Raw genomic sequence first — 25,672 nt, 5'->3', positions numbered from 1 at the left:
ATTACAAACAAATGCTTTTGAATATTTCCTTTCGCATACATAGAAACACCAGAAAGTATAATATGGTTTTGAAATCCAGACTAAGAAGCCTAGATGAACGCTATCCATGAACCCTGATTGCGGAAACCTTTCTTGTAGCTCTGGACCTATAATGAATTAGTTCATGCACTATGGCCACTGAGATACAGTATATAGTTCTTGTAAAACAAAGCCCGGGCCCTTTGCTAAGGCCACATGACCTTGTAAATTTACATGTTAGAAATGTGAGTGTTGTGCTTGCAAGAACAGTGGAAGTCGAACGTTCTCTAGTGAGACCAACCGGGAGACAGAAATACGCAGAGTCTCTCATTTCATTGTTTCTGATTACAATCAACAAAAGGCAGTTGAGGCGGGATCTCCTGTGAAAAAGGGGCAGCAAGACAGGCCAATAAGACAAGGCTTCCAAAGAGGACAGGTCACTCGCATCATGAAGCTTCCACAGCAGGATAGCCTTTGAAGTGGTGAAGTGGTTGGATATGAAATGGAAATATAGTACTGCAAGAAGCTGGACTATCATCTAGGGCTCATACTTGGTCCGGGGAAACCTGAGCTGGCCCCAGATTTTGGGTGCCTGAATCCTTGATTGACTTCACTCGTAGAGGGAACTGCAGTTTCGAGAGTGATCTTAGAAGAACGCTTTTCTCTCTGCCAAAAACCGATGTTGGTAGAGTCTGCAAATTTCCATCAGCCTTCACTAAAGCGGGGGATGATTTCTTTTTGAAAAGTGACTTGATTTGAAACTGAGGTCTGATCCTTGCAAACTTGTTCTTGAAAGGTTTGATTGTGTCTTTCTCATCATCAAACTTGAACACAAGTGCCTTCAAAGCTGCATTTTCAGTGTGTTCACATCGAGGACAAGGAGGGTCATGCTTCAGCATGTCAGGAACAGATTTATCCAGGCAGTCAACATGAAACACATGGCCACACACAAGGACTCCTACAGCCGGCAAGTCACTGCTCCCTAGCCATCTTTGTGAGCTCCACGGAGACCTGAGCAGCAGACACCGAGAACACAGGCCACACTTCTGCGGAGCAATAACACTATTGGTAGCACCGCCATCAGTAGCCTGAGAGGGAGCCACTCTGATTCTTTCAATGGGCAAGGGTATACTTTCATCCAAACCATCTTCATCTATATTCCAGCTTATTTGAGATAAACTGTTCACATCTGACCACCCAAAAACCTCCCTCTTGGAGGACGCTGCAAATTGCGAGAGAGTCATTGGTTGCTTAACATCAACTTCTTGTTGTCTTCCAGATCCCTGAGAACTTTGCCCCTCTTCTAGGTGTGTTTGATTGCACCTTCCTGCAATTCTAAGGCATGTCCGGCTATCCGAGTTCTGCCTGCCAAAAAGACGCCTAGACCCAAGTTTGGATAAGTAACAACTACCACTTAAACTCCGGTAGAGAGATGAACATGGATGCTTTGCTGCCACTGGTGCTGCATCCCTACAAAGTCTAAAGGAGCTGGAAGCTGAGCTGTTGGGGAGTCCTGTCAGGGCACATGCCTGCAACATCATGAAACCAACCATCAGGCAGCATTGTACACTGCGAATCCTATATTTAAACGATGCAAAATGCTTTATGCTCGGCTTATGAACAAACCTCTCTGGCAGAGGTCGATGCTGAGGTTCTCGACAACGACTCTGAGCACATAGCAGGAGGGTAATTTGATCAATCACATGCAAAAGAGTTAACCAAGTGGCAAAACACCATTCAAAATTTAAATATGAGTTGTGTGCTTTGGATACTTGTCAAATTCAATGCTGATCAATAGAAATTGGTTACTGTGCTAGTCATGAAAAAGAGCATCCAGCATGATTGGATACAACCTTTCGGCATAAGCTCCGAGATTTTATCACAAGCTGAGACTCATAAAGGAACTGCTATGAGAGAGGCCTTGCAAGTAATGAAACTCATAAAGGGGAAGCTAGTTGTCCACCAACAAACCACACTCCCACCTCAGAGCCACCTCTACATCTAAGGCCTGATCGACTTGACTTCAAACCCCAAGAATTATAAGAGTAAATCACAAATTTCAAATAGCACCTTGCTACGACAAATCACTTTGAATAAAGTCACACAAGGCGAGGGTGTGACTTTATTCTTTTTTTTTTTTTTTCCGGAAAAAAGATCCTTCTATTAGTTAATGAGAAAACGCCATATGGCTACAAAGCTCACCTCGCAAGGAGGGATAAAACACAATGAACACCTGAGCTCCCCCCCGTGGCTGGCCGCTCTCTGGGGGGGGCTACCTAGTAATACATGAAGGAGGTGAGAAAAGCCAAACTGGCGGCCGATAGTGCCAAATGACATCCTCGTCCCTCGCGGTGAGGAAAGGGCCAGGCTGCCAAGTGCGGAGGAAAGCCTTGCGGCGCCCTCTCATGCGATCCGAGTCTCCCTGGAGTTTCCCCCAGTGTCCTCTCAAGGTGTGGATGATGTCCACCCAGAGGGCCTGTATGACCTCCGCCGGTGGAGTCGTCTGGTGGTCAATGGCCTCCCTACATCGGGCTCTCCATATGTGCCAGGCCGTCATGCTGCTGATCAACTCCCATCTCTGCCCGACCCCCTCCTGAGAGGCTGCCGAGGAGAAGTCTGGTGTCGGAACCATCGCCATCGCCCTGTCAGAGACCTGGATGGTCACACTGCCAGGAGCGTCCTCATATCCAAGTGCAGGGCCGCTATCCGTGGCCCAAGCTACCGCACCCCATGTCACCAACATCTCCCCTGGAGAACCTGCAAAAACCATCCTGAGAGCGCGCTGCCAGACCTGCTGTGCCTGTGGGCAATCCCATAAGCAGTGCCGCTGTGACTCCTGTGCATGATCGCACCGAGGGCAGGACGCTGGGTGTCTACCAAAAGCAAGCCAAGCCCCCACAGCCAATCCTCTATGCGCTGTGAGCCAGAGAAAAAGCGTCACCTTCCGGGGACGGAAGCTGGCCCAAAGGCGCTGCCAGAAGTCCCTAAGAAAGGCAGGGGAGAGCCCCTGTCGCCGCCAATGCTCGGCCGCTGCCGGGGTGCTCTCTATCCTGTGTCTCTGAATCCGCCGCCCCAGCCTCGCTGTGTACTGAAAAAAGGGAATGGCAGGGCTGGTAGGGGCCGAGTAGGGATCTCGCCAAAACCACTCCCCTGGGTCCCACTGAAGGCGAATAAGAGGCTTGCTGTCCCAAGCCCAGAGTCTCCAAGAACAATCCTCCCCTATCGAGGCCGGTGAGGGGTCTACATACCACTGTCTCTGATGAAAGCCGACCACCCGAACCCTCTGAAGGATACAACCCTGGAACCCATCCAAATCTAGTCGTGACCTCTGAAGCTGGCCACCCTCTCCCACCTCGAAAGTGAGTGGGGCGACTCTCTCCGCTGTGCCGCAGACCGCTAGGAGGATCTCATGCCGAGTAAAGACACCCATCCACTGTGGAGGTGAAGGGTCCTGTACTGGGGTCCGCCACTCCCGGGGGATGGCCGCCTCAATATCCTGTCTCATCAACTCTCTGCCCCTCATCCCACTGAGTCTCCTCTCCTGAGCCTCTGGAGGCAGCTGCTGAAAACATATCCAGTCGTCGAGGGACTGGGCTGGGCCGGAGCTCAACGGGCCCCACGACACGTGAGACCGCGAGCCAACCATATGTCCACTGGGGAGACGAATCAAGGGGTTCCAGATCAATGGCTGCCTCAGGCGCTCCTCATCGGTGCCCGGGGGAGTCTGGAAGAGTGCCGGCCTCAGATGCGCCCAGGCCCTCAGAAGGCTGGCTGCAAAACGCTCCTCGAAGCCAAGGCCCACTCCTCTGGAGCGCTGCTCCGTAAAGATCCACCTGATGCTGGGGTTCCAGGGGCCGCTAAGAGACGGAGTGCGGCTGAGCATCCTGGAAACAAGAAGCTCCTTCCACCGCTCAACACCTGGCAGGAGACCACGAACTACCAGCTTGCCAAGCAAAGCTCGGCTTTGGCAAATAGGATCTACAATGCCCAAGCCGCCTCTCTCCCTCGGCTGAGTGATCACAGCCCATGCCACCTTTGCCCTAGCGGGTCGCCCATCGCCTCCGGACCAAAGAAAGTTCCTGATGAGCCTCTGCACCTGGCCAATGCACGCCCGAGAGAAGGCCCAGCAGGAAGTGATGTACCACATGGTAGCGAGCAGAACCTGGTTGGCCACCACTACGCGGCCAGCCAGAGATAAACGAGCAGTACTCCAATACAGAAGCTTCTTCCGAATGCTCAGAAGAAGGGGGGCTATCTGCTGCTCCGGAGATATATCAATGCCCACATAGCAGCCCAAATAACGCACTATAGTGCCGGGGGGCAGCCACTGAAAACCATCAACTGGCCTCCAAGTCGGGGGGGGCATAGAACTGACCCACAGCCCACACGACTTGTGCCAGTTGATCAAAGCGCCCGAGGCTCTGCAAAACCTGTCCATGGCTGAGGCGAAGCGGCGGAGGTTCTCCTCACCTCCCTGAAGATAGACAGCAGTGTCATCCGCAAACTCCGAGTCTAGGAGCTCCTCCGAGGTGCGGATGGGAAGCTGGAGGCCCCTCAAACCTGTATCCTGTGCCGTCAAGAAGGTGCTCATGGCCTCCGCCACAAAAAGAAAAAGAAAGGGCGCCAAGGGGCACCCCTGCCGCACCGAGCGCGAAAGCTGGAACCTCTCTCCGCACACACCCTGTATCAGCACCTGGCTATGAGCCGAAGTGTAGAGTGCAGATACCCCACGGATCCACTGAGGGGGGAAGCCCATCCTCTCCATAGTGCCTTCCAAGAAGGCCCAGTCCACCCGATCATATGCCTTCTCGAAGTCGAGAAGGAGCACCGCCAAATCCTCCTGCCGCAATCTAGCCAAGGCCGTAGCCTCCCAGAAAGAGAAAATGTTATCCAGAATGCTCCGATCCTGGATGAAGCCTGTCTGCGTGGAGTGGATGATGTCCGGAAGGTGAGGCTGAAGCCGCCTGCTGATCGCCTTAGCTAGGACCTTGTAGGCCGTGCCTAGCAAGGTGATCGGTCTCCACTGTCTAATCTCCAGTCTGTCTCCGCCCTCTTTGGGGATCAAGTGAATCAACCCCTCTGCAATGCTGTCCGGCATGACTCCCGTCTCCATAATCTCCTGGAATGCCAATCTGAAGCCCCTATGAAGGAGGCCCCAGTACCTCTGGAAGAAAGCCACTGAAAGACCGTCCTCTCCTGGGCATTTGCCCCGCGGTAATGCCTGAAGAGCCTCCTCCAGTTCCGTATCCGAGAAGGGGGAGAGAAGGGAGTGCTGCAGATGGGCCGGCACAACCGGTCTCGTGAAGCTCCAGACTGCCTCCCTAGCCTCTCTCACCCTGTCGTCTGCCGGCTCAGCAGAGAGAAGAACCCTGTAAAAATCTGTGGCTATCGCCCGCACCCTGGGGGGATCCACCACAACCTGGCCATCAGCCTGACGAAGCCGCCTGAGACCCTCTCGTCTGAAGCGAGGCCCAGTCGCCTCAAAGAAATCCCGAGTCACTCTATCTCCAGCCTGAGTCCAAAAAGAAGACCGAGCATGGAATCGGAACTCCACCCGCCTCTCCTCGATGGATCTGATCTCAGTGCGAGCTGTCTCCATCTGCTCAGAGATCCAAGGGCTCAGAGGATCTCTCTCCTGGAGTCTCTGGAGGGACGCTAAACTCCTCCGTAGGCTCCTCTCCTGCTCCCTGAAGGCCTCCAGACGGTCCAAGGCAGCCAGTCTGAGCATCCGACTAATCTCCTGCAAGCCACTGGCAAGATCACAGGCTGCCGAGCCTCTCCTGAACTGTAGCTCCTGCCAGACCTGCTCAACTCTGAGCGCGATCTCAGGCTCCTCTATGAGACAATCAGGAATCCGGACGCTCTGGCCCCGCTCTCCTCTCGTAGGGTCCTCAATCTGGAGAAGCACTGGGAAGTGGTCTGAAAAGGAGGAGCCAGCAAGTATGCCCACAGTGCCGCCTCTATCACAGGCCCACTCATCAATGTAGAATCTGTCGATGCGGGAAAGGTTAACGCCTGTGGCTCGTCTATCCGAGCGCGAGAAAGATAGACTCCCCTGCAACCTGCCAAACTCCGGGAGAGTCCACGGATCCTGGCCTCTCACCTGTAGCACTAGCTCCTCCCAGGCAGCTAGCTCTGGCCCATGAATGGTCTCCTGGCTGCCCCCCATCCTATCCTCTGCGTCCTCCAGCATGTTGCAATCCCCTCCTAGGCACCAGTGGTCTGCCAAGGGGAGGGACTGCCTGATGGTGCTCCAGAACTCGGCTCTCCCGGACGCCCCGTTAGGGGCGTAGAAGTTGAGGAAGCCAATGCGGTCTTCCCCAACCCGAAGGATGACCCACTGCGCTCGACCCTGAACCAGAGTGCCAGAGTCCACAACCTCAGAAAGAAGCTGCTCGCTGACTGAGATGCATACTCCGCCCTGGTTCCCCTGGGGGCCATATGCCGGGGACCAAAAAGTGTGACTCCTGCCTGGCAAGATCTTCCCGCAGATGCGGGTACGCCCGGCAGAAAGGTGGTGCTCCTGGATGAAAAGAATATCTATGGGTCCTCCAACGAGAGCCCTCTGGATCTCCTGACGAAGTCTGCCCCGACCAATGTGGCAGCGATGTCCACCGAGACCCTGGATGTTCCATGAGAGGATCCTCATGGATGAGCTGAGGCAAGTGAAGAAGCCGCCACTGGCTCACCCCTCTCAGCCGGCCCGGATGATCTGCCCTCCACTCTAGGAGTCTTGGGCGCCGGCTTGGAGGGAGAATAATCACTGTCTGTCCGGGTGCGGAGTCTCTCCAGAAAGAGGGTGACCTGTGTCTGAGTCCAGCCCCACTCCGCCTTCGCCCTATCCAGAGCATAGGCGTGAGACCAATCCTCTGCATATAAGTACCTAAAGGAAGGCTGCACCCTCGGGGCGGCATGGAGGAGAATCAGTAGCACCGCCTCAACTGATGTGTGGACCGGATCCACCCGCCAATCTCCTATACCAAACAGGCTCATGCGGGCTGAGTGAAGTCGGGTCTGCAGTAGATCCGTGAGCCCCAGGTCGCTGAAGTGGTGAGAAAACTCCAGTATCTGGTCACGCAGAACTTCCTCTACAGAGCTGCAATCCCAGGCTGTGTCTGGGGCAACGCTGAGAGGAAAGGAGAAGGCCACCATGCTGCTCACCACTGAAGGAGAACGCGAGGGATGGCACACCACGCAAACTCGCAGGGGCGCGACCAGAGTCTCGAATGGGCCAGCATCCAGCTGGAGGCACCTGAAAAAACTGTAATCCACTGGTAGCCCCATCACTCGCGGGGGCCCCCCAGGGGAGGCTGGGGCGAACTCTGTGGCGGGTGAAGCGAGGATCGCCATCTCCACCGGCCCGGAGTGGCGGTGAAACAGCCGCTGGACTGAACTCTGGCCTACCCAGCTGCGCTGCCCCGGGGCAGTGGGTGGTCTGGTGAAGTATCCTGGAGAGGCTGAAGGAGGGATGGGGGCGCGCGGCGAGGAGGGGGGAGAGCGAGGGGAGGATGGAAAGGCATCTGCCAGAGGATAGGAGTCAGGGGGGGCCGCCGGGGGAGGAGGGAGGGGGGGGGCGGGGGGGGGAGGGGGGAGGGGGGGAGGAGGGAAGAGTGCTCTCCGGGTGGGGGGGAGGGGAGCCGGGGGTCGCAGAGTGCGGCCGGGGATCCTCAGGGAACTGCTCCAAGGAGGGGGCGGGGCCCCCCGCGGGGGGAGGCGGGAGTGGGGTCTCCACGTGGGAGACTCCTCCATCGGCCTCAGCAACGGGCACTGAGACTGAATCCTCGTCCATCGGGGTGGGACCTACCGGCCGCCTATCCCTGACTGGAGCATAAATGCGGGTAGGTGCCTGTGGGCCAGCCGGAGTCGCCCGTCCACCATCCTGTCCGCCAGCCTGCGCTGCCTGCTGGCGTCTGCGACGGTCCCTGCGAGCCGGGCGTTTCTACCGGCGAACCTCCTGCCAGCCTCCAGCCTCCTGAGTCTGTGCGGCGTCCTCCGCCGGAGCCTGCTCGTCCGATGGTGGTGCCTGCTGTGACGAGCCAGAGATGTCCGGTCTCGGAGGTGGATGGCCACCTCTCGGGTCTCCCGCAGGGGGTCCAGAGGCAGCAAAGCGTGAAGGATTAGCCCCCTTGCGGGGACAGGAGCGTGCGAGATGGCCCATCTCCCGACATATGAAGCACTGACCGGGGAGGCCCGAATACTCCACGCGCTGAATCAGATGTCCTCCAGAAAGACAAGGGAGGAGGATCGTCTTCGGGAGGGACTCCGGTGACGAAACAACAACACGAATGGCCGGGAGTCCTGCTGCCCGAGCAACCACTGAAGCCGCGGTCTGTGGCACCTCCACCACCTGCCCGAAAGCCTTGCCTATGGCCGGCAGGAGGGGCAAGTATTCCCTTCGGAGACCTGGAAAGCAGACGGTGATGGGGAATCCAGTCGCGCCTGCCAGTGGATCAGACGATGGGTCGAAACCGTGTGTCCATCGCGCCAAGAACGCCCGAGAAGAGCGTAGGGCAATGGGGCTCCGAGCCAGCACCCTCTGAGCTGCTGGTGGGGACTCGAACTCCACCTGGTAGTAGCCGCGGCCTAAAAAATCCACGCTGACGATTCTGGCAGTCTCGCCGATGAGGCTACCCTGAAGTAGGTCGCGTAACTCTCTCCGCATTGGGCGGCTACCCACCACCTTGCAAACCAAGGAGGAGGCCTCCAAAGAAGAAACGGAGGACGCGAGAAGCTGCTGCTCTGCATCTAAGAAGTCTAGTCGAAGACCTGTATCGGTCGGGGCTGACGGAGAGGCTGCCATGGAGTCCTCCTAGGGGAAAAAGACCAGGTACTGGCTGAATCGACGAGACGAACCCAAGAAAGACCACGCCACTCCGCTGAAGACGCCGAAAAAAACAAAAAAAGGGGGGGGGGATGGGGGGGCTGAGGCAGGGAGATAGGGAGAGGCAGGGACGGGGGGCGGAGAAGCCGACGACGCAAGGAGGGGGGGGAAAGGAGGTGGAAAAAGGGGGGCGGGGGGGAGGGAGAGAGGCGGAGGAAGAAAGATGGCGAGGGGGGGGCTGCGCAGAGAAGGCGAGAAAGGGGGGGGAAGTGGAGGGCGGCGCGGAAGAGGGAGGCCGGGGGCGGAAGGGTCTGGCTCAGGCGGGGGGCAGAGGGGGGTAGGCGGGATGAAGGCGGAGGGGAGGAAGGGCTGCGGGGACAGGCGGGTGAAGGAGGAGGGGGAGGAGGCGGCGGCGACTGCGAAGGGGGAGGCGCAGGGGGCAGCGGGCTACACGCGCTGCAGCGATTTCAGGTCTAGTGTTGTTCTTCTACATATATCTGCCAATTTTCATGTCTGATATTAAACTACTGACTTCATTGTGGTGTGACTTTATTCAAACAAGACTCCTGAACTTAAAGAGATGGGACACACCACTGACAGCTCAATTGATGATACCTATAATGATTGAGCATGTATTTGGCATAAGGGCAAGGTGGTGTAGCAGTTGATCAGGATGAAAGTCAGCTGTCTAAGCCAGGGGTGGGACACTCCAGAGCCACCTCTATGCCAAATGCCTGATCAACTTCTACTCCAAGATCCCGTTTTCATGAGTAATTCACCACTTTCAAAAAATAAAATCAGACGAAGTAAAGGTTTAGAGGGTAAAGATCAGAGACATGGACACACCACTGACAGATCAGCCAATGGTGGCTATATTCAAATCAAGTGTAATAAGGATGTAGCCATGGCCTCCAGCTCGGGGAAGAGTCCAGAGGACTCTATGGCTGGGATGTGAGCCTTAAGCCTTGCTCCTACATGGTTTCTTGTCAGATAGTGGATCAAGGAGGACCTTATATTGGTATCACAGCCTAGGTCTGACACGAAAAGAAACTGTGGGTGCTGTGGACACAGGCATGGAGAGGAAGCCATGGGTCATCCAGGAGAGGGAGAAAGTAAGCCCTGACACAGTCGTTATCTTTTGTGCATGAATCGCACATCAAAGAGGGAGTGTCTGTAACTCGCAGCGGGTGACCGGGGGACTAGGGCCTTTGACACACTTGTTGATACCATCAATGCATATTAAAACATTTAAACATGGCCACAACCTTAACACATATCCATCATCACTTTGCATAAAACATAACAGCTGGACAAAACATCCACAAATGCTGAAAATGGAGCTTGCACGTGTGACACCGCATAGAGGCCGGAATGGGCCAAACCCCCCCCTTGGAGTATTTTATTACCCAAGGAGAATAATACCATGTACAAGCTTTGAGGGCCTTACTCTCCCCACAGGAGATGCCGGATTATCCATATACAAATGCCATAACACAACCCAACACGAGGCTACCAAGCCGGAACACAGGCTGTAGAAATGCCGAGCCAACAATATAATCCATATACCTCCATGTGGGTACTGATTCTTCCCCAAAAAACAAGGGTCTTCATGCAATAGAGCTGGTACAACCGGTACAGTGGTTGGTACAGCAGATACAGTGGTTGGTACAACCGATGTACGGTGGCTAGTGGATGCAGCAAGTACAAATGCTGGTGCAACATGTACAACGACTAGTACAGCAAGTACAGTGGCTGGTACAGCAAGTACAAAAGCTGGTACAATCGGTACAATGGGTGGTATAGCAAGTACAAGGACTGGTACAGCCAGTACAATGGCTGGTACAGCAAGTACAAAGGCTGGTGCAGTAGGTACAAAGGCTGGTACAACAAGTACAATGGCTAGAAATCAAATAAATGATTTCTGCTACACATAGTTTATAGGCATTTCTGCCACCAATAGTTTGCAGGCATTTCGGCCAACTCACACTACCCTCTCAAGTGCCCATGTTCCATTCCATCTACTCTCTATTGTTCCACCCAAATATGGTAGAAACAATCTTCAAGAGAGCACGTAGGACAAGAGAACACTACACACGGCATGTTGTGCTCAACACTACCCTCTGAAGTGCCCATGTTCCCTTCCATCTGCTCTCTATTGTTCCACCCACACATGGTAGAAACAATCTTCAAGAGAGCACTTAAGACAAGAGAACACTACACAAGGTATGTGAACCATGAGTTTCATAAGTCCAATGCATCCCAAATAAAGAGAGCCAAAAAGAATAATCCATAAACCTGAGGATGGATCCAAATCCCTAAAAAAGAAGTCCAGGAATCCATAGACCTGTATACCATAATCCTTGTATACCATAACTCTTACCACATACTCCGTGCTAACCACACACCTTGGAGTAGAGGTGGACTTTTATCCATAAAAGCATTATATCTATGAGATATCCAAATATTTCTTCTCTATAAACTGGGACAGATTCGTCCATAATCTTGTCCAAGAAAGAAATCTCCATAGATATAATCCATCCCAATAAAGGGAGCCATAAACAATGTTTCCCTGAAACCATCTCAAGGCAAACAACACCACCTTTCTCCTTGCATGGCTATACAGATTAGTGAACATCAAAAACACTTCATAGTAAATAGCAAAAGCACCAACTTTGCAAACTCAAAGTATACTTAGCTTTTCTTTGCCAGGTTGGTCATGAAGCCAAAAGAAATATCTCGTCACCATATCCTTAAGATATCCTGAGATATATCTCCATATAGCTTGCTTGTAAGCTTGATAATATAATTCACAATATCCATATGGAAAGAGTGCTAAACATGTGCACATAAAGCCAACTCCACACTTCCAAGATAAAATTTTGTGAATTCATAAATCCTTAGATCAACAAGCTGTCTACTGCTCATGCTCTTGCTTCATAAGCTATGAAGTGGCTCGCCATGCTTAACAGCAATGATGGTAAGTGTGGTGCCCACTTGAGATATTTTTCTCTTCCTTATTGATAGAAGGAAGCCTCCGCTTCCAAGAAAGCCTATGCTCTGATACCAATGTAACTCGCGGCGGGTGCCTGGGGGACTAGGACCTTTGACACACTTGTTGATACCATCAATGCATATTAAAACATTTAAACATGGCCACAACCTTAACACATATCCATCATCACTTTGCATAAAATATAAAAACTAGACAACACATCCACAAATGCTGAAAATGAAGCTTGCACGTGTGACACCGCATAGAGGCCGGAATGGGCCAACCCCCCCCTTGGAATATTTTATTACCCAAGGAGAATAATATCATGTACAAGCTTTGAGGGCCTTACTCTCCCCACGGGAGATGCCGGATTATCCATATACAAATGCCATAACACAACCCAACACGAGGCTACCAAGCCGGAACACAGGCTGTAGAAATGTCGAGCCAACAATATAATCCATATACCTCCGTGTAGGTACTGATTCTTCCCGGCGATGGAAGCCTCCAAAACAGTCCCCAACAGCCGGTATTCTTCATGGGCAGCCTTCAAGAGAGAGAGAGAGAGAGAGAGAGTAGCCATCATTAGGGCAGCCTGTTAACGGTGGTAGAGGCTAGTGTGCAGCAAGAGAGCCTCTATTAATGAAGAGAGAGAGCTCCAATTTATAGATTTGGGCCTCCCATGAGCTAAAATGGCAAGAGAAGGCTACAATGACAAGTGGAGAGCCACACAATCACCCCTCACATATGTTTTCCCATATTATTCCCCATTTTATGGTGCCTTGGATATTTATCCTAGTCGTGGAAATTTACCCAGTCATGTGGATGCTAGTCGGCTGCCTTCACATGGGCATATATATAGCTGGCTTGCCTCCCTCATTCTTTTCACTGCTTGCTTAGCATTTTTTGATGCAGTCCCTCACATACGGGGTTTTCTCCCCTCTTACTCTGGACATGTATTCCTTTGGATGATGATATTGAGAGCAGGTTCTCACCTGTGTTTCCTCTCCATCTTTCTCTCTCTCTCTCCTATGTTTCCACTTTCCCTTCTTCCGCTGCACGTTCTATCAATTTCCGCTGTTTTTTCATATCTTTGGTTGGCATCTGAAGTGATCGTCCATTGGATCCGAGCTCCCGTCCGGTTTTAGAAGAGCAGAGGGTTGTGCGCCAATAGGGCAGCCGACTAGGTAGCACGCGGACAATGAGAGCAGACCAGTTCAAGGCAGTGGGCAGAATGCGGGTAGTTGGGCGCATATAAAAAGCAAGAGAGGGCATGAATATTTGGCAGGTGGTGTGGAGTTTTTTAAAACAAAAAGCATGGTTAGCTTTCTCTTGTGCTAAAAGTGGTGCGCTTTTATTTTAAGTCTTAGGTTTTAGAGAAAGCACGAACACGCTTTCTAAACTCCATACACTATAAATTCAGCCTTACTTTGCTCATACTTGCAAGCTCTGCATGTTTGACGTGCAGCGTCTCTACGCCAAGGGACTCCCAAAGCTGCATACGGTATACCTCGTCTCAACCCTCTCATCCACCCTTATATCTTCTCTTTACCCTTTCACTTCCTTACCATAGAGGACTAACCAGCCACTACCACCGCTGGAAGCAAACAAGTTAATGCTCAAGGTAATGATCTCACACAGATTCCTTTAACGGTCGGGCACCAAATTCCTTTAATGCTCAAGGTAATGATCTCACACAGATTCCTTTAACGATCGGGCACCAGGTATGTGGATGGAGCAAAGTCTTAATACTTTGCAAGCTACCATCACCACCGTGCCCAATCGTCCCACCGCCCTTGAAACGATGAGTCGGATCGTTGGCCCTCAAAACCAATTAAAGTTTCAAGTTGTGCCTTTTTTCCGAAGAGAAAACAGAGTGTGAAAGCTTTAGTCAGAAACGGGTTGGATCAATGGACAACTTACTTTGACTCAATTGGTGCGACCAATGAAATCGATGGATTTCTCAAGCCCAAATGTTTTTAAAGAACAAGGCTTACATCTATGGTGTGATTTTTGACCCAAGCCCACTACATGGTAAGGGTTTGTGAAAGCTTTTCGTAAGCAATTTGATACAATAGACCAGATAGCGGCCTATTGGAAACAGCAAGATTTGAGCATGTTGGGAAAACCGTCCGAGCGATATTTGAACTACTTTCGTACTTACATGGCAGAGTGTAAAATAGAACCTTTCCACACCATTGCAATGTTCACACATGGGTTACATCCACATTACCAATTAGAGGTCTCCAGGACTCTGAAGGATGCTATTAAATTTGTCCAAAACTTTGACAATATCCATGGTCACAAGCGCACTCCAACAAACATTCAGCAACAAAAAGCGATCCCATGGTGGCACTAAAGCTCATCCGAACCCCAACGATCAACGGTTCCACCTCAACAAAGTACAAAGACGGTTCAACAAGAACGCGAGGCAGTCCAAAAGTCGAAAGCAAAGAGGATGGGAGCGTGCTTCGAGAGCATCCAACCGTAGCATTAGGCCAAGGCTTGTCTAAACAAGAACAACAAGAGCAAGTCCATCTTTGTTCACAGTAATCCTCGTATCTCTACTATTGAAATTCCCCACTTGGAACACAGTTTGTGCCGAGGATTCTCTTTGGGGACTTAGACAGCATGATCTCCTCAAGATGGAGGGTGTGATTGTTACATGCACGGACGCTCTATGTCTTCTTTCCTTAGGCCTTCCAAAAGAGGAAATAGAAAGACCCTAATAGCACTAACCCTTGACCTCCCCCAAAAGGTGGGTAGATGAATAACCATTGGACAAACCCTTGCAAATGCTGGTCGGCCTATTTATCTCCCTTTCGGCATGCTCACGACTTGAATAAACAGCCCATACTAAGATGCCATTCACACATGTGAGAGAATCATGCTAGTCGACAATTGTCAATAGGGCTACTACTGTTAGACATTATCTCCTTGCTGCTAGCTTCCTGTCTGGTGTCCTATTTTAGCCTCTAGGGCTGACCATGTTAGCTAGAGGGGCTGGTCACCCCTCATATTTTTCCCGTATTTTATCCCCACTTCATATATGGAGTCTTGGGCACTTTTTCCCTAGTCGTGAGCTGGTCGACTGCCTACATCTGGGCATATATATAGCCGGGCATACCCTCACTCTTTTTCATTGCTTAGCATTGTTTGCTGCAGCCCCTCACATACAAAGTCTTCTTCCCCTCTTGCTCGGGACTTGTATTCTTGGTTGGTGATATTGAGAGCAAGTCTATACTTGTGTTTTCTCTCCATCTCTCTCTCTCACTCTCTCTCTTGTGTTTCCACTTTCCATCTTCCGCTATGCATTTTATCATGGTATCACAACGCCAGTGAAGAACAGTGTTGGATGCTCCCTCTTGCGTTTCTTGCGTTTTCAACAGGTGGACAGATCTGCATTTACACGCGAAGAAGACTGTGTTTCAGGTCAAACGAGGGCAGATTCATCCCCAATTCAGTGGGCTGTAGACCCTCAACATCAAGGCATCAATTGCCAATGGCAGCCTCCAGGCGGACTGACAATGGTGTTTTTCCCAGGGCGGCAGACCTGCTCTCTAGGCGGCATCTACCAGGGTTCCCAGGCGGCTGTTTACAGGGACTGGGCGGCAAATAAGTGTCCCAACAGGCTGTGTTTTTGGCCTACTACCTCGCCCTGTTCTTGGGGCTCTTTGGGCTCCCCTTTTGGCCTCTTCAAAGGGCCTTCCACTAGGCCCTAGGCGGTGCACCGCCTTTTCCTTTTTTGGTTATCGTGTGTCATCGTCACCCTGATTTTACCTGTTTTTTGCAACAGTTTTGATCTGAGGCTTCTACATTTCCATACTATGCCCTATCTACTGCCTCGAATACCTCTGCGTTTTCAAATTTGCAGCCATGGTTGCTATGTTTTTCTGAATTGATCTTGTTGGTAGCTCTACCTTCACTTGGGCTTCTTCCGTTGGACCCGAAGGTACCTTCTATGCCCTATCTACTGCCTCGAATACCTCTGCGTTTTCAAATTTGCAGCCATGGTTGCTATGTTTTTCTGAATTGATCTTGTTGGTAGCTCTACCTTCACTTGGGCTTCTTCCGTTGGACCCGAAGGTACCTTCTCTTCAGCGTTTTTTAATCATAGGAGGTGTCAACAGTGGTTGGGCTGAATTTTCAGGTTTACAGCCCTCTGTTGGTGCTGCGTTTTCTTCTCCAGTGGACACAAATCACTTGCAAAGGGGGTTGTTTGGATTGTGGCTTTGGAGGCAGTTTAGTACTTGAGGATACTAAATTACTGATTTCAGTGATTTTGGAGCATCTATACCTGTGTTTTGTTCCTGGCCTTCACAGTTACCCGATTTCTTCATGTTCCTTGCCTTCTGTTGGCAGTGGAGTGCTGTTTTTTGCTGGACAGCAGTGTTTTGGCTGTATTTAGCTTCCCAAAGGAGTTTTCTACACTCAGAGGGGACCCATCTCCAGCTACTTCACTTGAGGATCAGTTTCGGGAGCTGTTTTGTTTCTATGGAGACTTTCTTTTGTGGCAAGAGTTTTGAAGGAGAATAGTGATCTTTTCAGAGATCACTGAGCAAAGTTTATTTTGTCCGAGCCTGTGTTCTTTGCAGTGTTTGCAAAGAAAGGAGGTTTTCCTGTGAGGTGTGATCCTTTCACATGGATCACTTGTTTGTTGCTGATTCTTGGAACAGTCTTCTGCTTATGGAAGAGCCTTCTTCTCTCAATGTTGCTCTCTTGAGGACTTTATATCAAAACCCCATAGGATCTCCTCGTAGAACGTTCCTGGTACGAGACTCGAAACCTGCAAACAAACCAAACAAACAAGAAGGGGATGCAAGCCTCACTCACCTCCCAACCACAACAGCCGTGGGCAAGCCCACAAGACTTGGTTGTCCCCTCCGAGCCACGAGCTGAGCTAACTAGATGGACGTACCGACCAATCTCTACCTCGTGACGTCCCATACCGCCACGAAGCTACCCTTGCGGGCCTCGAGACTGCTGCCGGCCTCGGCTGCATGAAGCAGGTGCACGTCTGCACTAGATCCAGACTCCTGACCATAGAGCTCTCACAAAGTCACACGAGACTCTATATAACTAATGACTAACCTTGGCCACCCTTTTATAGGCTCTTGGCCAGTCATCAGGCGCCCGCCCGTCCATACTTGGATGCCCGCCCATTAGTCTATCCCTAACTCAACTCGCCAATCAGCCTGCCTAGCTCCAAGCTTCCCCAAACCTCGAAGCTAGTCTTGTGTGCGTGTAGCACACGGTAGATACACACTGTGCACATGACATACTCCCCTTCCTCTAAGAGCTCACTCCTGAGCTCACTAAAAAGCTAGGGTAATCTCTCTGAAGAGTAGTCAATGTCTCCCATGTAGCATCCTCCTCAACACGATCCTTCCACTTAATCTTGTATTCCGTGATAAGCGTATTACGCAATCTTCTTTCATGAAATCCAAGAATCTTTTCAGGTTCGTGTGGAACAATGTCATGTCTTCGACATCTATGATTTCTTGAGGAGTAACTAACTGGTCTGTTCCACCCAGTACTTCCTTAAGTCTACTGACATGAAATACAAGATGAACTTTCACATGAGAAAACAAATCCAATTTATATGCAACTGAACCAATTCGTCGTGTAATACAAAATGGTCCACGCTATCTAGGAGATAATTTCGGAGATCGACCTATCCGAGAAGTCTCCGAATCTTTCGAAACTCGCAAATACACCATTGTTCCTTCAGAGAACTCTCTGGGTGAACGATGTCTATTAGAATAAAATCTGTCTCGGTCTTGAGCACTTCTAAAAAGATTCCTTCGCAACTTGTAACATTTCTTGCATATCTTGCAAAAAATTACGTGCTGCATCATGCTGAAGTCCTGAGAATCCCATTGTAACAGGTGATCTAGGTTGAAACCATACATAAGCATGAAAGGAGTAGAGCCTGTACTTGTATGCTTAGTACTGTTATATACAAATTTTAACATAGGAAGATAATCCTCCCATGAACTCTGTCTTTTGGATACATATGCTCGAAGCATATCCTCCAAAATCTGATTCACTCTTTCAGTCTGGCCATCAGATTGAGGATGATAATGAGGAACTCAAATTCAAAGTTGTTTTCAACTTCTCAAAAACAAGTTTCCAAAAATCACTCGTAAACTTAGAGTCCCTATCATTGACTATGTCCTGCGGTAACCCGTAGAGTCTAAACAATTGCTCGTAAACTTAGAGTCCCTATCATTGACTATGTCCTGCGGTGACCCGTAGAGTCTAAACAATTGCTCGATAAACTGTCGTGCTAATTGCGAAGCTGTAATAATCTTCCGAGTCAGTAAAAATCTAGCCATTTTTGTCAAGCGATCTACCACAACCCAAATAGAATCGTGTCCTTCATGTATTCTTAGTGGCAATCCGGTAATAAAATCCATGGAAATACTTTCCCATTTATTACTTGGGATTTGCAAAGGATGCAACAACCCGACCTGTCTAAAGCGTTCAGCTTTATTTGCTTGACAAATTTGACACTTGAGAACATAATCTTCTACATACCCTTTCATCTTTGGCCAATAAAAAGTGTGTTTCACTAACGATAGTGTCCTGTGTACCCCAAGGTGTCCAGCAGAAGGGGCGTCGTGACACTCCTTAAGAATCTTGGACCTAATGTCCGGGATCTGTGATACACAAATTTTGTCATTACGGAATAGTAATGTCATGTGCATGATCAATGCCATGTACCTTCTCGGGGCTAGTCCAGAGGAAGGCAACCAGAAAAAGACCATTAGAGCCAAGGTTATGGAGCACATAGTGCAGATTGGCTAGAGGAAACTTGGAGAATACCAGGATGCTGTCGGCTGCATGAAAAGGATACTGTCGGCTGCTTCCAGGAGGGGTCGGCTATACCAGAAACCAAGGCGACTGAAGGGGCATCCAGACATGGCAAGGCGGCTGCAAATAATAGCATGTTGGGATTTATTAGCCAGTCGGCTGGCCGACTGCTGGTTGGCCAGCACTTCTCTTTTCCCAAGGGCCTATAAAAGGCACTCAAGGCTCATCATTCTTTTCATTCAATCCCCTAGGGATTGGGTCATTAGGAGTCCCATAGGAAGACAGAATTTTGGGTGTTATCACCTTTTCTTCAAGGCAGCCTATGGCTATAGACAAGTACCTTTTCGTACTATATGAATATACTGAATTTTCCAGCATCTCTCTCTCTCTACTCTCTCTCTATATCTGCGTTTTTACATCAACATGTTGCCAGGAGTGTTTAGGGTGAAAGAAGACTCTCAAAGCTTCCACGCGTTACAAGTAAACCATTCCGAATCATCCATTGGCCTCCTGCAACCTGAATGGTAGGCTGTTCAGTCATCAAGTCTTCAAGTCTTGGTCAATCAATGAGCTCCCGTCCTGGATCTTCTGCTAAAATGGACTGAAATAACTATCAATCTTGCAAAGCCCTCTCAATGACTGAAATAAGTCAGTAGAAATCTCGGTGAACGACAAAGTATTCACCTCTCTAATTCAACTAAGCGCATCTGCAACACTATTCATGGATCCTTTTCGATAACGAATCTCAATATCAAAATCTTGCATTAACTCAGCCCAACGAGCTTTCCTTCCTCTCAAATCATCCGCATCACTGTAAATAATGTCTCCAAACCTTGAGAGCGTGAATCACAGCATAAAGCTCCTTCTCAAGGGTTGGCCAACGAGATTGAGTGTCGTCTAGCTTTTTACTTTCAAAAGCAGCAGGTCTACCATCTTGAAATAAAGCAGCCCCGATAGCATAGTCACTGGCATCAGTTTCAAGAACATAAAGCCGACTAGGATCCGGTAATGCTAAGATAGGTGCTTCCTTGACTTTATCTTTCAAAAGTCTGAAGGCCATATCCAGATCGTTATTCCAAGTGATAGGCTGATTTGACTTACGTCCACGACCTGTCAACAAGTCGGTCATCGATAGTGTGAGCTGAGAGTACTCCCGCACTGATTTCCGAAGAAAAACAACAAAACCGAGAGAAGAACGAAGTTGTTTCACTGTTCGTGGTATACGCCAGTCCAGAACCTTCTGAACTCGGTCATAGTCAATGCTCAATCCATCTCTAGTGATCTTGTGTCCCAAGTAAATGATGTCTGTCACATAAAAAACTCACATTTACTGAACTTAGCATGTAGTCGATTCTGTCTTAAAATAGATAAGACAATCGTGAGGTGTCTAACATGATCCTCAAGAGTACGACTATATATCAAAAGATCATCTAGGAACACAACCACAAATTTTCCCAAATGTTCACGAAAAAGGTCGTTCATCATTTGCTGGAAAGTGACTGGAGAATTAGTTAACCCAAAAGGTAATACGAGAAACTCGTAATGGCCATACCTAGTCCGAAAGGCAGTTCTTTCGACATGCCTTTCATGAATACGTATCTGGTGGTAGTCAGTACGTAAATCTATCTTCGTGAAATATTTCGCTCCTGCTAACCGGTCAATCAGGTCATCTGATCTAGGGAGAGGATAACGGTTCGTCCGATGACAGTTCCTTAGAAAATACATCTTGAAACGAGTCAAGTATCTTCTGTAATTCTTTGCTTTCAAATACACTTAATTCATTGACATCCATAGAAGGTATGAGAAATGAAGAAAGTGGAATCAATACACAATGGAAAGCGGTATACAAAGAAGAATCCATTATATTTTCAAAATCAACTGTATTTAAAAGAGGTCCCTGAGAGGGATGTATACAATCACCTAAGATACTATACTGGGTGTTCTTATGTTGAAAAGAAAAAATATGACTAGACCAATCTATGTGGACTTGAAGAGTAGAAGGGAGTGCACGCCTGACTCACCTCCCAACCACGACAGCCGTGGGCAAGCCCACAAGACTTGGCTGTCCCCTTCGAGCCACGAGCTGAGCTAACTAGATGGACGTACCGACCAATCCCTACCTCGTGACGTCCCATACCGCCACGAAGCTACCCTTGCGGACCTCGAGACTAGTGCCGGCCTCGGCTGCATACAGCAGGTGCACGTCTGCACTAGATCCAGGCTCCTGACCATAGAGCTCTCACAAAGTCACGCGAGACTCTATATAACTAATGACTAACCTTGGCCACCCTTTTATGGGCTCTTGGCCGGTCATCGGGTGTCCACACTTGGGCGCCCACCCGTCCATACTTGGGTGCCAGCCCGTTAGTCTATCCCTAACTCAGCTCGCCAATCAGCCTGCCTAGCTCCAAGCTTCCCCAAACCTCGAAGCTAGTCTTGTGTGCATGTAGCACACGGTAGATACACAATGTGCACATGACACTTTATTACGACTGCAATTTATATTCCTGCTGCCCTTCCTCACCTTTGGACACAGTGGGATGCTTTGGATTTGCGGTTTGCTAACCGTGCTTGAGACACAATGGTACTTTCAGAGTTTTTTGGATTTGGGTTGGGCTTGTAGCAGTCTAACGACATCTTTTTCCAAAGGGAGATGTGGAGTCCTTTCATCTTGCTATGCCCACCTCAATGGAGTGTGCTTATGTACAACATTGGGCAACTCATGGTACGGAGTTTTGAGCAGATGGACCCCATCTTTTCTTCAGAGTCTTTACATCTTTTTTTTTTTCCGGGAGAGAGATCCTACTAATAGTTAACATTACAACTCGCTCAACGTCCCAGACACGCTGGTGTCGTGAGCTACAAGATAATCTACGCGGCCCTCTGAAGAGGGCGACGAGCACACTCGACCACAGAGAGCAGAGGGGCTACACTGGAGTCCTCCTGGGAAAGGCGGCCAGAACACGATCGACGCCGAAAGGGAAGCTTATGGAGAGCGCGGATGAGAGGTGCCGCCGAGGGGTCAAAGCAAGGTTTGAACCCAAGACCTTTCGGTCCTAGGCAAACACTTTACCACTTGGACTATCACCTCTTTAGCCAGAGTCTTTACATCTTGCAATGCCGACCTTTCCAAAGAATGCTTCTTTTCAACATTTCGCAACTCTCGTTACAAAGTTTGAGCAGATAGACTCGAAGGGTTCCAATAAGGAGCAGCCTGCTTCTCCCAAGATTGATTATCTACAAGATCTAATCTTGGTTGGTTTTGAGGTTTTTTCATACCTTCTCCAAGCTAGATACACCACATATGACTTCAAGGGGTGTTCTTACACTTGGGTTTGGAACCATTATTTGGAGCAGCATGTCACAACCTACTTGGTTGTTTTCTTCCAGAGGAGCGGTGTACTTGGCAGCTTGTTCTGTTGCTTTTAGAGCTAAGTTGCTGAGGAGATTGCTTATGGCATGGTGCCTGTTAATGCAGTCTATTGTCTATGATCGAGAACGGCGTCTCTGGCTTCTTAGAGTTCACTTAGCATCCGATGCTCAGGGGGGCTGTTAGACATCATCTCCTTGTTGTTGGCTTCCTGTTTGGTGTCCTATTTCAGCCTCTAGGACTGACCGTGTTAGCTAGAGGGGCTGGTCACCCCTCTCATATTTTTCCCATATTTTATCCCCACTTTATGGAGTCTTGGGCACTTTTTTCCTTAGTCGTGAGCTGGTCGACTGCCTACACCTGGGCATATATATATATAGCCGGGCATACCCTCTGTTACATGCGGAAGCTCTGAGATGCTTCTTTCAACCCTAAACACCATCTAGAACATGCTGATGCAAAAACGCAAACAGAAGGGAGAGTAGAGAGAGAGAGAGAGAGAGAGAGAGAGAGAGAGAGAGAGAGAGAGAGATGGAAATTCAGTATATCATATGGTACAAAAAGGTACATAAATCCTTGCATCCCTTGGCTACCTTCCATGAAAAGGTATAAACCCTATTCTAGGCCTAATTCTATGACTCAGCCCATTGCTGGCCTGAATGAGAAAAACGATGAGCACCCAATACTATTTATAGGCTGGATATGACATAATAAACTGACCAACTGCTGGTCGGCCAGCTTCCTGGACAAATATTATGAACTTTGCTGCAACCGACTGGACACACTCCTACTAGTGCTGGCCGACAAGCCTCGTTGTCCTCCATTAGTCAAATCCCTGCCAAAACTAGTAACACTTGCTCCAAAATCTGGTTCTAGTGAGTCTTTATCATGTTGCCTCCAAGTTTAGCCCTGAGATTAGTATGTACATGTGTGTGCACATGGCACCCTCAACTCTTTTTCATTGCTTAGCATTGTTTGCTGTAGTCCCTCACATACAAAATCCTCTTCCCCTCTTGCTCGGGACTTGTATTCTTGGTTGGTGATATTGAGAGCAGGTCTATACCTGTGTTTCCTCTCTCTCTCTCTCTCTCTCTCTCTCTCTCTCTCTCCCCCCCCTGTGTTTCCACTTTCCATCTTTCGCTGTGCATTCTATCAACTACTAGCCAAACCTAATGTTACCTAATCACAGATTAACCTTGGAAAGTTGCCATGTCCATGTGTAGACATGACACTCTGTGTGCCAGGCGTCGATAGTCTACGAAGAAGAATTCTCTTCAACTATCATGATGTTCCAAGTGCAAGCACCCAGGCATTCATTGAACTCTTGCGTTAGTCGAGAAATAATTCTATTGGCCACAGATGCGGTCCTCCGTGGAGGATTATGTAAAGACGTGTAAGCAGTGTCAAGTGAATAAAACTGATCACCTTACACAGGGCGCTAGAGGGTATGGTACGGTCTTTTGTTTCAAAACGGCAATCGGAGTGGATACCTTCCAAAAGTTGAATTCACGTAGAACAATAATAAGCATTTGACAACAAGCTTCGGTTCTTTTATGCTTCTCTACGGTTTTCAACCTCAATCATCGATTGCTATAGGTGGGTAAAATCCAAGATCGACAAGCGAGAGAATTCTTGCAGGATATACAAGAGATGCTGAACCTTGCCAAGGAGAGTGTAATGACGGCTCAGGATCAAGGTCAAACTTACACTAACCAAAAAGATCTCCCAAGGTCCTTGATACTTGCGGATACCTAAAGGTTCCAGTATTATGCGTACGGGGAAACATTACAAGCTACTTCCAAGTATTGTTGTTCGTTTAGCATCGAAAGGACGATTCACCTAGAACTTCCTCGAGAGAGAACAATTCATCATGTCTTTCATGTCAGTAAACTAGCACAATTAGGTGATTCCGATATGATTGTCCTTATCCAGGAATTAGTTCAGAAAGAGCGAACCACGTATATTCCCTGAGAACCTAAAACGGTTCTAGATCATCGTCCTAAGCATTAAGATGTTATGCTTATGACGAGTACTTGATTAAGTGGAGGGCAAGATCTCAGAGGGAGGCTACATGAAAATGAAATCTCAAAGCCCCTCCTGAGGACATCAATGGTCCTGAAGGGGGGAAGTATGGTACGTCCCAAGACATGTGCAAACTAGCGTTGGAGGCCAGACATGGAACGCCTAGTGCAAAGATATCCCTAACGTGGGAAGAGGCTTCTAAGTGGAGGCATAGTTGTACGTAATTGTAGGCTTAAAAGCTTGTAAAAGCACAAGGTAAACCTTGTATGCCATCCAACCAATGCATGTGACAACCCACCCATAGAGAAAGTAGAAAACGTATTTGTGCATGTTTGAAGTGCCTTCAAGTTAGTGGAGTGAGCTTCAAAATCAACCTTACAAAAACATCTACCCATCTCCAAGAGAGTTCACAATCAACCCAAATATTCATCAGTTCTCCAATTAACCATAGCAGTGCAGGCCAAGTCCTCTAAATTTCTACAGAGTGAGGAGGAGAAGATGAATGCCCAGATAAGAAAAAGGCCACATTGTGACATCAATCAGAAACGCTTGCCATAGTAAATAACAAAAAGTAGCAAATTCCTTGCTATGGTCTATGATGACATTACATAAAAACAGCATGCTCTATCACTTCAAATGGCATACTAGCATCGTATGAGATACCTTGGGATCGTATTCTCCAGGAGAGCTTAAAGATATCAAGGATGTAGCTTGCAAATATAGCGTAACAACACTCTAAAGAGGAAACTCAAGATAGTTGAGTGACATAAAAGGGCATAGCTTGCTAATGACATCAAATTAAATGATGTTCCATTGTACGTAATGATGTGGCAACTATGGCATGCCATGGCCTTTACCATGGTAGGCAGCTAAATCAAATAAAATGGCATGCCATCATGCATAATTATGTCAGGGAAAAATGGCGTGCCACGATATCAAGTAAGGGCTAACATACATGACATGCCACTCACGAAAGCATAGAGAACTGATGTGATCGCTTGCGAGGATAGTTTAATGACATTAACTAGGAAATCTATGATGGATTGATAACAAAATGGGATAGATTGCCATGCTACCTGACCCTGCGGCAACGAAATCGTTGATGCTGGCACCTTGAGAAAGTGGGGTCCACTGTGGAACCGGAAAACTCTCAGAAGGACTGTTCAAGTGCGAAGGGACGCTGTCAGCAGGCATGTCGCTATGGTGCTGCTCCAAGAAAGAGCCACTGTTGCCGCTCCTGCTGGAAGAAAACGAAGATCTGTGCAGCTGTTTTTGCTCCCATCTAGCAGGCGGTGAGAGAGAGAACCCTCCATTAACTCTCCAGTAAGGTTCAGTTGGCCCAATAGACCAGCCATCACTGTTTCTTGCAGACCCCCGTGGCCTTGAGGCCACACAGCAGACCGACCCCGTCGTGCTAGGCTGTGTTAACCACAAAATTGGCCCGGGAACTGCTGCAGGAAAAACCCTAATCTTTCACCAAGCTTTTTGCTGGTCTGTGCAGGAATATCTCTCAGGAGGAAACGCTCCTCGGAAGAAAATAGAGCAGCTGGGGACTGGAAGCGGAGCTCCAGTGCAGCGGGAGCTTTCTGAGTGCCTGCGATGATCTCGCGGAAGATGAAAGAAAAGGCGCCTC

The 25,672-nt window shown here is 49.1% G+C and overlaps 1 protein-coding gene across 1 annotated transcript; it reads right to left on the bottom strand.

Annotated features, from left to right (window-relative positions):
• LOC147609435 (uncharacterized) lies at positions 1-25,672 on the bottom strand. Its single transcript, XM_086787541.1, has 3 exons — positions 25,116-25,672; positions 1,645-1,685; positions 1-1,547 (listed from the first exon to the last, which is right to left on the bottom strand). Exons 1-3 carry the CDS (start codon positions 25,231-25,233, stop codon positions 564-566), a joined length of 1,143 nt encoding a protein of 380 aa, XP_086643667.1. The 5' UTR covers positions 25,234-25,672; the 3' UTR covers positions 1-563.

The sequence above is a fragment of the Cibotium barometz genome, chromosome 51 (genome assembly GCF_041138505.1).
Source record: "Cibotium barometz isolate CiBa-2024 chromosome 51, ASM4113850v1, whole genome shotgun sequence".
NCBI lineage: Eukaryota > Viridiplantae > Streptophyta > Polypodiopsida > Cyatheales > Cibotiaceae > Cibotium > Cibotium barometz.
The sequence above is the reverse complement of the archived record's forward strand: the minus strand, read 5'-3'. Positions and strand labels throughout refer to the sequence as shown.